The sequence below is a fragment of the Oratosquilla oratoria genome, chromosome 39 (assembly GCF_046742065.1).
Source record: "Oratosquilla oratoria isolate Oo_2021 chromosome 39, ASM4674206v1, whole genome shotgun sequence".
In the NCBI taxonomy this organism is placed as follows: domain Eukaryota; kingdom Metazoa; phylum Arthropoda; class Malacostraca; order Stomatopoda; family Squillidae; genus Oratosquilla; species Oratosquilla oratoria.
Window position 1 is genome coordinate 14,228,211 of NC_134815.1, and position 12,500 is coordinate 14,240,710.

Below are 12,500 nucleotides of genomic sequence, written 5' to 3' on the forward strand. Positions count from 1 at the left end.
GTGGGGGGTGTACATGTGTGTGTGCGTGCGTGCGTGTTTGTGCGTGCATGTTCGTGTGTACGTGCGTGTGTGTGTGCCTGTGTGTATGTGTGTATAGGCATGTGTGCATGAGTGCATGCTTGTGTATGTGTGCTGAAGATATGGCCGCTTCTGCATTTATAATCTCTTCGTCGGTAGTTTCCACATTCCAAACAGCACACAAACCTCTGCAAAGAACTAAAAATAATAATAATAATGATAATAATAATAATGATAATAATAATAATAATGATAATAATAATAATAATAATAATAATAATAATAATGATGATGATGATGATGATGATGATGATGATGATGATGATGATGATGATGATGATGATGATGATGATGATGATGATGATGATAATAATAATGATAATAATAATAATAATAATAATAATAATAATAATAATAATAATAATAATAATAATAATAATAATAATAATAATAATAATAATAATAATAATAATAATGATAATAATAATAATAATAAACAAATAAATGAATAAAATAAATAGAAAAAAAAGAGTAAAACAAGCTGGAGTGTTTCCCACCAGGAGGGTGGATGAAAGGAACCTTCGATATGTAGGTTTCCAATAAAAGGTTTGAGAGCCTATTGGAAACCTGCACATTGTAGGCAGACCGAGGGCTTTACCAAGGGGACCCTCGTTTGTGCTCTCTTCTCCAACTGTTCCATGGGAACGTATAAGCCAGAGTCCTTTGACGTTCTTGTTTAATAACTCTAACGAACATGTTCTCAGATATATTGAGGACATGTTCATTAGAACGGACACGGAGGAGAGGCTTTCACTACTAAAGGAGACCTTACAAGACATCTTCTGGATTAACTTCGCAATTGAATCTAGCCACGGTAACAAGCTACCTTCCTTGTCGCTTTCGACAGAGTTCAACAGTTTCCAAGAAGACTGTGTACACAAAACCAGTCTCCGATGGATTGTGCTTCAATAGAATTATTGAGCGTTCTCAATGCTGCAAGGACTCCACCATCCAGGCCTACGTCAGCGGTGCCCTCGCATGTTCTTTCAGAATGAGCACCATTCTCCCCAAGTCCTTATAAATAATGATCATTCTAACAAGGATATTGACAAGGGAGTTAGAGGAGAAATGCACAAGTGGCACCGCTACATGGTGAGAATTCTTAACCAAAATTCTGAACGAATAAGGATTTATTGCTAGGCTTAACTGGATTCCCACTATGACACTATAATACGGAAGGAAACGTATGCCAAACCTACAATGTTGTGGTCAATTACAAAAAAGAAAAAGAAAAAAGAAAATAAAAGAAATCAAAACAACTCGATAGACAAACAACAAACCTGCTGGAAAGTCCTTCCCTTCTTCACACATAAGATACCCTACAACTAAACAGTACCATTGCTCTTCATCATCTAAATGGTACCCCGGAAACTTAAACCCTCCTGTCCTTTGATAAGATATAAAGGAAACAAATGTAAAAGGACAGAGGCCCAGAGTTAAAGCGACTGCAGACACCGGAACTTCTTAATAAGAAGACTGATCCTTCTTAAACCTGAACCTTCAGACAAGAAATTTTCCCATAACGAGGCTCATTACGCTGGATGTCACAGCCCACGGAACGCACCATAAACTCACCTCTTCCTCCGTACTTTTGAACCTACTTCTTATTTTTTGTGTGTGTAACGTCTGTTGTCTATTCTTTGTTTTGGTAAAGAATAAAGAAAAATCGCGTGCACTACGAAATTTATTCAAATCTATTGGCATTACGAGATAAAGAAATATTAGAAAATCTAGAAAATGTAAGAATGTGGATGTATATATTGTGTATATGTATGGATGTGCATATGTCAGTGCACAAAACACATCTGAGAGCATAAATGCGTATTTATTTACTATTTCATAAGTATAAATTTACTGTATACGTGAATAGAGAAACTATGAAATATACCGGATCGCAAGCACTACAATTACAAATTTTAAGACTTTTATTATCAGTTTGAAATTCAACCATAAATAATCCATAAAAGATTATTTGTTAAGTTTTTTACGTGAGTTTTGAATTTACATATTCTTCTGCTTTGGTCCTCCCGCAGGAAGGTGGCGTCTTAACAACTCCGTCACCAGAAGAAATTGATCGAGATGGATCGTCTGGAAGAATGGGTAGTGACGTGGTGGGAGCTGAGGTCGCCCGCAGAAGAGAAGGTCTCGATTTGGGCTTGTCACGGTGCTCTCTGCAGCAGTACGAAATGCTTAAGGTGAGTTCACACAAGAAAGCGTTCTTGCAGTCCTTTCCCAGTCATTGTATGTAAAAGAAACCGGTTCCTCCTTACCTGTGCCATTCTCACCGCTCCTGACATCTTTTTTGCGTTTGCCATTCTGAGTACCGTTCCTTAAAATTGATCTACATCTTCTCACCTTCCATTTCATATATCATGATAGATTTTCAGTTTCTTTTTTCTTTTCTTTTTTTCATAAACTTATTTTTATTACCGGATATGTTCACTCATGCCTATTTCACTTTGCTCGGCTCACTGGAACTTTTCAACAGTCCTTGTTGAATTGGTCCACGGTTGGTTTGTAACTACATCTTTCAGTGTCCTGTAGCCGTCGCCACAACGCATGTCTTTCCTTCTTTTGACCACGCCCCTTGCGTCCTTCATCGTCACTCCGACTGCCTGCATATTTTACTATCCTCCATAACCCTCTTCTTCGGCCTTTCCTTTTCCCTGGTGGCCTCATCTTCGGTTGATTTCCCCCGACATACTCCTCATCATAGCGAAGCCAGCTGAGCCTTGCTTCTCATGTCTTTTCTCTGAACCTTATGACATATGACCCCACCAACCGTCTGTTCATGTCAACCCTAATGAAAATTGTACTATCTTCAGCTATACTACCGCCAGCTCTGATTCCTCTCTTTTTATCTGCTTCCTGTCAACACTACAAAATCTATATAAATCATACGGTTTGAGTTTAGTTTTCAACTTCTTTCTCCTCATTTATTCTTCTCTCTCAAGCCAACATATGGCCGTTACGTCATATTTCTCGCCCACACATTACAAAGGATTACAAAGGAGGGGCATGCCGGCAGGAGACCTTTTGGTCCATAACTAGGTCGGATGCCAAAAAAATTATAATAATGATAAATAAATGACTAAACAAAAATTATATTATAAATAATAATAAATAAAATGAATAAATAAATGCATAGGTATAGTTAAATAATAAACAAACAGGTAAATAGTAAATAATAATCAATTGACAGATAACTTATAATGAATGAAAATCAAGCAAATAATTATAAACAAACAGACAAATAATAGCAAACAAACAAACATTCGTCTTCTCCTTTCATGTTTCCATCAAAAGAGGTTTGAACATTCAGAAAACTTAAGACATATTTGCAATTAAGTCTTAGTTTGACAGCAAAGAGGGTAGAAATTTGACTCATTCCCCCTAAACTTATCCATATAATACATCTAAGTATGTATACATAATATTGTACTCATCCCTCCCACATACATAAACTCTAAACCATTTACAAAAATATTTGACCTTCAAGTAAGTTATTTTCATATGTTTGGATATAATTCCATGACAGGATATAGTTCCGAAGTTCCTATCATTGAGCTTAGTACTTCGACCTTAAGTTCATCACAGTCATGGTTATCGTGTCTGTAAGAAATGTTTCCTTCCTTTTCCCAGAGTCCTTGATCAACTCATGCATATGTCTAGATTCCTCAGCACCTTAGAGTCTCCGATGGAAAAGTTCTCCCGACTTCTTCCAGTGACGTGGATTAGAATTTCCATCAGTCTTTTGGCGTTCCAGCTTTTCCTTTTTTTTTTTTTTTTTTTTTTTTTTTTTTTTTACTTAACGTGACTTGTCACCTTTGTCATACTTCTGCACACTTGTATATTTATCAAATACAAGCTTGTCTTTCCAAAATACAGTCTTGTTTTTTTTTTGTTTTTTTTGGTACTGAACGTGACTTTTCACCTTTGTCATACTTCTGTACACTTGTATACTTATCAAATACAAGCTTTTCTTTCCAAATTAGTCTTTTTTTTAATAAGATGTATCATATCTCTGATTACTTTATTCTCTTAATTACTCAAAAGCAATATTTCTATTTGCAAATATATTTTCTATTCCAACATATAAAACCGTAGCTCCTCAACTGTGGGGAGTCCTGGACTTGATATAGGGCCTCCCACTATGTATTCCATAAAATGGAAACTAATCCTTCGAGGGAGCTCGAAAAAGTCAGTGAATTTTAATTTGGCGAATCTTCTGAAAGGAGAGTTTGAAAGAGAGAGGGAGTTTCTGGGTCCGTCGGTAGTCCCTGCTCAGTCGAAGGGTCTGCTATGCATCCCGTAAGAGAAAAATTAATCATTGGCTGGATCCTAAAAAAAAAAAAAAAAAAAAAAATAATAATCGGCAAAGCTTCTGGAAAGGGAGAATGAAAGAGAAAGAGTCTCTGGGTCCGTCAAATCTCTAAGCTAAGTCAGAGTCTGCGCATTCGGACGGGCTAATGGATGCTTTATTTCCATAAAAACCACTGACCGTTCTGTGTCTTGGCAGACCATGGAACAGTCAACCTCAGTAGCCGTCATGCAAGAACCTGAAAAAGTCCTTAAAGTGTTTTTGGAGTTGAGAATAGAGCCTGTGAATATCAAAAGGTCCCTATATGTTCCTCTTCTTAAAACAACTAAAACATTATTTTCATTTAATTCGGAATTGCATGGAAATCTTTTTTTAGCTTAAAATCGTTAGGCTTTAGACAGAAAAAATAGTTAAAGATAATAAGAGTATAATTTTCGTTTTAGGGTGTTTGTACCTCAAACTTTAAGGGGTATGAAACATGGTGTTCAGTCTAATGCTCAGATCACAAAGAGATTAGCAAATACATGTTTTTCATCATTTTTTTTTCTTATTGCCTTATGCTGCAGGCATTATTTCCCTTTTATGATTAAATAGATCTAGTTTCTTAGATTTCTATTATTGATCTGTGCCACTTTTTTAATAGTGTTTTTTTTTCTTGTAAGAAAAGCGTTGAATGCTTAGATGGTACGGAAATTAAAAACATATTAATAACCACATATTAAGAGGTTTTTAATCTAAATGGTTTTTACCATTTTTAACCATTGAAATCGCCTTGGAATTTCACTAAAACCGCTTGTCAGTAGCTAGAACACATATCTTGAGAGTGAACAGACTAGACGACTAACATTTTGCCCCCTGTACACAAATAGGCTATGACCTTCTCACTCCATAAGTAAATTTTTATCATTCACGCTCCTTTGCCGTTTGTTTTCGTATTCATCCATAGTATTTGACTCTGAAGAAGACACCACATACTTTTATACATCGGAGATCAATTTCTATACAGATTTACGTTCTCTTAGCCGATAACCACACTATTATCCTATATTCCAGAGTCCTTAATGTCCTGTTTTATGCACGCGCTCATTGATCATGATGATCCTTGCCCTGATACCACTACCTTATTCACACTCGTTCCTCTTTATCTTGGTCATCCATCCACCCTAATCTCTCTTCTTTCTCTGTTTCCACCGCACCATCCACATCCATCGTATTGTCCTATTTTTCACAAAGATTCTAGCTTGACCTTTTCTACTCCATTTCAACCCCACTATTTCATCGTCTCAGGCCTCAGTAGTATATGAATTATTTTTGCCTAACGGTGTCCTATTTTGTATGTGAACCCCCTCGTTCTCTCTCTCTCTCTCTCTCTCTCTCTCTCTCTCTCTCTCTCTCTCTCTCTCTCTCTCTCTCTCTCTCTCTCTCTCTCTCTCTAACACACACACACACACACACACACACACACACACACACACACACACACACACACACACACACACACACACACACTTACACACATACATGACCTAATTCATTGGATTATGGTTTATTCTTTCCCCTTCCTTTTCTCTATGTCTCCCATTCCTCTTTCCTTCTTTCATTCTTTCATTCTTCTCTTCCTTTTCTTCTTTCCTCTTTCTTTCCTCCCATTCTTCCTTCCCACCTTCTTTTCTTCCTTGTTTCCGTACACGGGCCCTCCTCCTTTTTCTTCTTCTCTCTTTCTTTCCCTTCTTCCTTCCTCCATTCATTCTTTCCGTCCCTTCTTCTCTCCTTTTTTGTCCTCCCCCTCTTCCTTATTTCTTTTCATTTTTTGCTCCATTTCCTCTTTTCTCATTATCTTCTTTTATTTCTCCTTACCACCTTTCATCCTCACTCCCACCCTCACTTCCTTCCTTCCTTCCTTCCTTCCTTCCTTTCTTTCCCTCCCTTCTTCCTCTCAACTCCCACTCAAGCCTTTTATTCTCACATATTCTCTATTCATTTCTTCTATATTCTTTGTCTCACCCCCCCCTTCCATCTTCCTGGTCTTTCTCTTTCCCAAGTGATACGTTATAAAGTGATTTCGTATTTTATTCTATCTTTGGCGCCTCTGGTCAGCGCCTTTATCTCAACTCTCCTGTCGTGCCTTTCCTCTGTATTTTTCCTTCACTCTCTGGCTCCCTGTCTCCTTTCTGTCCTTTCCTTCTCACGTTCTTTTCCTTTTCTGTCTGTTTAAACTTTGGGGCTGTCTCTCTCTGTCTGTCTGTCTGTCTGTCTTTTTTCCGTCCCCCTTCTTCCGTGTTTCTTTCTTTGCTTTCTCTCAAATTTTCTCTTTCCTCAATTCTTATTTGTCTACGTTTCATTCCTTGGAAACTTCCCTCCCTACATATATACATATAGGCACAGACACACACTCGCGCACGCATACGTACACACATGCATGCACACACGCACACACACATACAAACACATATTTTGTGTGTGTGTGTGTGTGTGTGTGTGTGTGTGTGTGTGTGTGTGTGTGTGTGTGTGTGTGTGTGTGTGTGTGTGTGTGTGTGTGTGTGTGTGTGTGTGTGTGTGTGTGTGTGTGTGTGTGTGTGTGTGTGTGTGTGTGTGTGTGTGTGTGTGTGTGTGTGTGTGTGTGTGTGTGTGTGTGTGTGTGTGTGTGTATGTGTGTGTGTGTTTCATCATATGAGTTTTTTCTGTCTCATATTCCCATCACTTTCCCCCCTCGTTATCCTTTTTTTCTGACCATTTCCTAAACCCTTCTCTTTGACAAAAAGGTGCACATCAGTGGCGGTGTTGATCTCATCCAGTCTTTCCTCAACACACAGAGATATACGCATCCTTTCCTACAGGCGTTCTGATTCCTTTGCTTTCTTATGTGTCGCGAAACCTTTTTCTTCTTCCATCTCATTTTTTCTTTTTCTTTTTCTTTCGTCTCCATAATGTATGTTATCTCGTTGCCGCTGTCCTCTCAGCCTCTCAGAAATGTCCCAGCCCCTCCTTCCTCAAGACTTCCCCTCCTTCATGCCTATCTCTTCAAGAAAAGTGTACCCGTCACTGGGTTCTGCCTCACACTCCTCGAGTTCCAAAGCTTCAGTATTTTGGTTGCCTTTAGGAAATATATATCCGATATCTGCTGGCTATGCTTATCCAGCGCAAGCCCCAAGCTTATGCATCTCTGTCTCTGTTAGCTATGTTTCCCCTGTTACCTCCACGAACATTCATCCTGCGTCTCTTTTTGCTGGAGCGTTCTCTTCCCTGTCTTCTAACACATCAGACACTCGCAAATGGCCCTATCCTCGTTTTTTTTTTTTTTTTTTTTTTTTTTTTTCACGTGGAAAATAATTTCTTTCCAAAAATGTGATAATTTCCTCAAATTTTACCGAATAAAGATTTTCGTGTTGTAGAAAATAGTAAAGGTATAAAAACGTACCTTAAAAACATCCGAATTCTACAAACATAGAATTAGCATAAGACTGGAGAATATATCATTGTTTACATGATTTTATAGAATATAGAAATACACAAACATTGCCCATGAAGACAGCCCTTCTTCTCCAAAATATTTCTCAAAAGTCAAACCAGGCTTTCATAAAGCCACACTAGGCTTCCCCAAAGCCACATGAGACTTCCACAAAGCCACACTAGGCTTCCTTAAAGCCACATGAGACTTCCACAAAGCCACACTAGGAATTCTTAAAGCCACATGAGACTTCCCTAAAGCCACACTAGGCTTCCCCAAAGCCACATGAGACTTCCCTAAAGCCACACTAGGCTTCTCCGAAGCCACACTAGGCTTCTACAAAGCCACATCTGGCTTCCCTAAAACCACACTATGCTTCCACAAAGCCACATGAGACTTCCTTAAAGCCACATGAGACTTCCCTAAAGCCACCCAGGCTTCTTCAGGAGTACGAAAGCCTCCCGCGTTCCCCCAGGATGGTTCACTCTTGTTTATTAACGCTAGGTGGGTTTTACGAGCACTACGTAAAATCTTTGTTTTGTTTCCGTTTTCTTTTTCTAAATCCTTCCACCGGGTTTTTTTTTTTTCATTTTGGCATTTTTCTTCGTTCCTCTTCACTGATTCCTGGTCTTCTTCTTTGCAATTGAGGGCTTCACCGTCCGTCGATCTCGTGGTCTTCAGCAATATGATTTTTCTTTCCTCTTTTTTTTTCAAGAGACAACCTTCCTTTCTGAATTTTAGACTCGCTTTATCTTCTACCTCTCTCCCTCCTCCTCTTTCTCCTCCATTCCCTCCTCCTTCTCATCTTCCTTCCCATCCCCCTCATTCTCCTCCTCTCCCTCCTCTTCTTTCTTCTCTTTCATCACTTCTTTCTCTTTTCCTGTACTTTTTCCTCCTTCTCCTCATTTACTCCTTCTTTTTTCTCTTCCTCTCCTTTTTTTTCTCTTTTGCCTCCTCCTTCTCCTTTCCTTTTTCTCTACTATAAGGTTTAATGTAGGTCCTATGGTCTCTTGCAGTCTCCTCCATGCTTATATTCTCATGTTCTCTTCTTCCTCCTCCCCTTCTCGTTTTCCTTCTGCTCTTCCTCTCCCTATTCTGCTCTCTGCTCTTCCTCTTCCTCTTCCTCTCCCTATTCCTCTCCCCTTTCCTTCCTCCTCTTCACTTCATTCTCCTCTCTCTCTTCTTTCTCCCCCCTTCTTCTCCTGTCCTCTTTCCTCCCTTCCTTCTTCTACGTCTCATCTTTTTCCTCTCTTTCCAGCCTCTTTTCTCTCCTCCACTCCTTTACCTCTCATTTCTCCTTTCCTTGTGAGTGCGTATTTCTGACTCCTTACCCAGTGCATTCTTTTTCATTAACTTGAATTTCTATGTTTTTTCTTTCTTTTTTTTCTTCTCATTCCTGCAATGCAGTGCCTTGATCACCAGTTCCACTTTTTTTTTTTTCCTCTTTTTATAGGAGCCGCCCCCTTTTCAGCTTTTTTTTTATGTTGTCTGCAGCAGCAACAGAAACTAAAGTTATATTTTTTCCCATTTTCTCTGCGCAATTCTTTGTTGTAAACTAAAGCTAACTGATCTTTATGTTCAACCATAAAGACTTTGCATGGCAGTTATATTGGCTCAATATCTCCAAAGTAGTGTCAAGCCTTTTTTTTTTTTTTTTTTCTTTCTTTTTTTTAAGATCAGTCGTTGGTAAGAACCAAAAATAGAGTAATCGTGACTGCGCAATAGTCACCTCTAATTTCGAATGATGCAATCATGGTGGTTCTCGAACTCTTATCGAAATTGCTCGATTTACTCGCTTTGCTCAGTGGTTCCCGGCCGCTTTGTGTTAACCACACAAATGAGAAATTTCGAAAGAATAAAAAAGAAAAGGAAGAAGAAAAAAATCCAGGGATGAGGAGGAAGAAAAGCCAGAAACTCAAGGAGCCTCAGATGCTTTGGTTTGGTGTTTTTACATTCGAGACGAGAATCACGGGAATCCCATCTTTACCATACTAAATTATATATAATTCATCTATTTACTTATAGATTTGTATACATTAATCCATTCCTTTAGTTACTTATTTGTTTCTTTATCTGTTTATTTTCATTTGCTTGATTGGTTATTTATTAATTCAGTTATGATATATCTATTTATTTATTTATTTAATCATAGATTTTTTACTTATCAATCCATTCATCAAATTACACATTTGACTGTTTATTTGTTTATTTATTCATTTGCTTTATCATTTCTTTGTTTATTTTTTTTCCTTTGTCTACTGATATATTCATTAGCATATAAATTTGTCTATTCAATGACTTTATCTGTTTTTTCATGCACTTATCTATTCATTTATCTATTCATATATTTGCATGTCCATCCAAATAATAGTATTTGTAGTTGTTCATTGTCATATAATTTCAGTTAAATTCTGAAAATGTCTCATTACAGTCGAAACATTAGAATTTAAATAAAAGAATATAGAGACCTTGTTTACGCTCACCGGATCGAGGCAAAACATTAATTAGAAATTTTGAAAATACTAAAAAGAAATTGAATAACTACAAGAATGCTATTGTCTTAATACTAGCTGTATAAATGAAAATCTGCTCCCCTCCTTTACGCACACACACACGCACACACACACACACACACACACACACACACACGCGCGCGCACACACACACACACACACACACACACACACACACACACACACACACACACACACACACACACACACACACACACACACACACACACATATATATATATATATATATACAGTATACGTATATATCATGTTAAAAACGACGGCCAAAGGGTCAGTGATTAACTCTTTTCGTGAGTTCTCAAGCTTTCGAAACTTAGATATCTAGTAGGGGGAGAGAGAATGAATCAAACTTCCAAGACTCATAGAAAACATGAAGGTTATAATAGGCACAAAAATGCGGAACAAAACAAGCAAAAAAATACAAGAGATATAAAAAAAAATCACTCAACAGATATCAAGATTCTTTTACAGCTGAAGAGTAGAAAATGGAGAAAGTGCACATTTGGACTGAAATGACAAGCACGGGGAGAAATCACCTGGCGGTAATTACGGGAGGTTTTTTGTATGACTGAGAGGTTACTCGGGGAGATGACATCCAGGGCAGGGGCCGATCTGCATCTCAGTCATTCTAATCGACGGAAGTGTCCGTTTCACCCCTGGGAGAGGGAGGCGGTGAGTGGGAGGGCCTCTGCGGTGGAGATTCCGGTGTTCTGAGGTTGTCTTTCTGGCTCCTCCGAAGAGGTTTCATACTTGGGAGTAGGGCAAAGTCATTTACCTTCCTATTGATGTGTGTGTGTGTGTGTGTGTGTGTGTGTGTGTGTGTGTGTGTGTGTGTGTGTGTGTGTGTGTGTGTGTGTGTGTGTGTGTGTGTGTGTGTGTGTGTGTGTGTGTGTGTGTGTGTGTGTGTGTGTGTGTGTGTGTGTGTGTGTGTGTGTGCGTGCGTTTGTGTGTTTTTGTGTGAGTAGCCTATATTTGTATTCTTTTTTATTCTACTTTACAATTTTTCCTTACTCCATTGTCGATGCCGAGTTTTTCCTCGAGGTCTATCTTGCCTTCATAATTTGCTATTTCTCATTGGTACCGAGTCCCCCTCCACTTTGTCTCTTCACATTGTCTCTCGACGGTTTTATTTCGTTCTCTTCTCGTTTATCTTTAATCTATACCCATTGTTTTCTTTTCTCCAGCTTTGAATTTGATATTTCAATTTCTTTCCAACCAGGCCCTCTGTCCTACACATCTGTATTTTCATGGTTGTATTTTTTCCAGTCGGCACACTGTCTTTTACATTTATATTTATATTTTTCTCTGTGCTATTTCTTTCAACTTTCCTGTGGGCTCTCTTCACGAAGGCCCTATTTCTCCAAAAGAAGAGAAACTTGATTATTTCCTTCATTCCGGCTGTAGATATTTACCCAGCAGTTTCATGCTGACCCAGATATAAACTCAATGAACGCCACTCGCTATCTTCGTTTCCATATGCATGGTATCGTTCTCTCTCATCCTTATAAGACATTATCCTCTCTCCTGTGATATAGAAAAAATATTTTTCCCTTTCAAGACCTTCCACTTTTATTATCTCCGGTTTATTTATGTTTTTTTAACGTACAGGTATTCTATTGACCATCGTCTCCCTCCTTTACATCTCTTTTGTCTGTATATAGCCTCTTAACTTTGCAATTTCACTTCAAGCGGCGTCCCCAACTTCAAAATGAACATGATTGTTCGAAGAACGCTCTATCATTCCCTCTTCATATCCCCCATGAGCTAGTTAACCCCACCAAGTAGCGTAAAAGTGATGTTTGTATTCTTTGTTTATCTAGCTGCACCTAATTCTTAGCAAATGGAAATGAAAAAGTTATCGCGTACAAACTTCATGAATGTGTTTGTGAAACGCGTCTGAAATATCACTATTGGTTCAGCTCTTGAGGCAGAAGTTTAACTGCATCAATGTTGGTTGAATAGGTTCTGGATTAATGGAGAGTTTCAGATGAAATATTACTAACTGGGGTTCAGATGTACACAGGAACATGTTGTGGTGAGCATTAGGTCTGAAATTTGAGCGTTAGAAGAGGGAACAAGAAGACGTGAAAACAGTGAGGAAGAAAAGAACTCAGAAATA

The 12,500-nt window shown here is 38.3% G+C and overlaps 1 protein-coding gene across 8 annotated transcripts in view; it reads left to right on the forward strand.

The window, feature by feature from the left end:
• The window catches only part of LOC143020293 (follistatin-related protein 5-like), a 465,164-nt gene that overhangs the window by 345,019 nt on the left and 107,645 nt on the right, over positions 1–12,500 (forward strand). For all 8 annotated transcript variants that reach the window (XM_076176543.1, XM_076176546.1, XM_076176544.1 and 5 more), the window contains exon 6: positions 2,112–2,273. In XM_076176543.1, the coding sequence (XP_076032658.1) occupies positions 2,112–2,273 (162 nt within the window). The remainder of the gene's footprint in view (positions 1–2,111; positions 2,274–12,500) is intronic.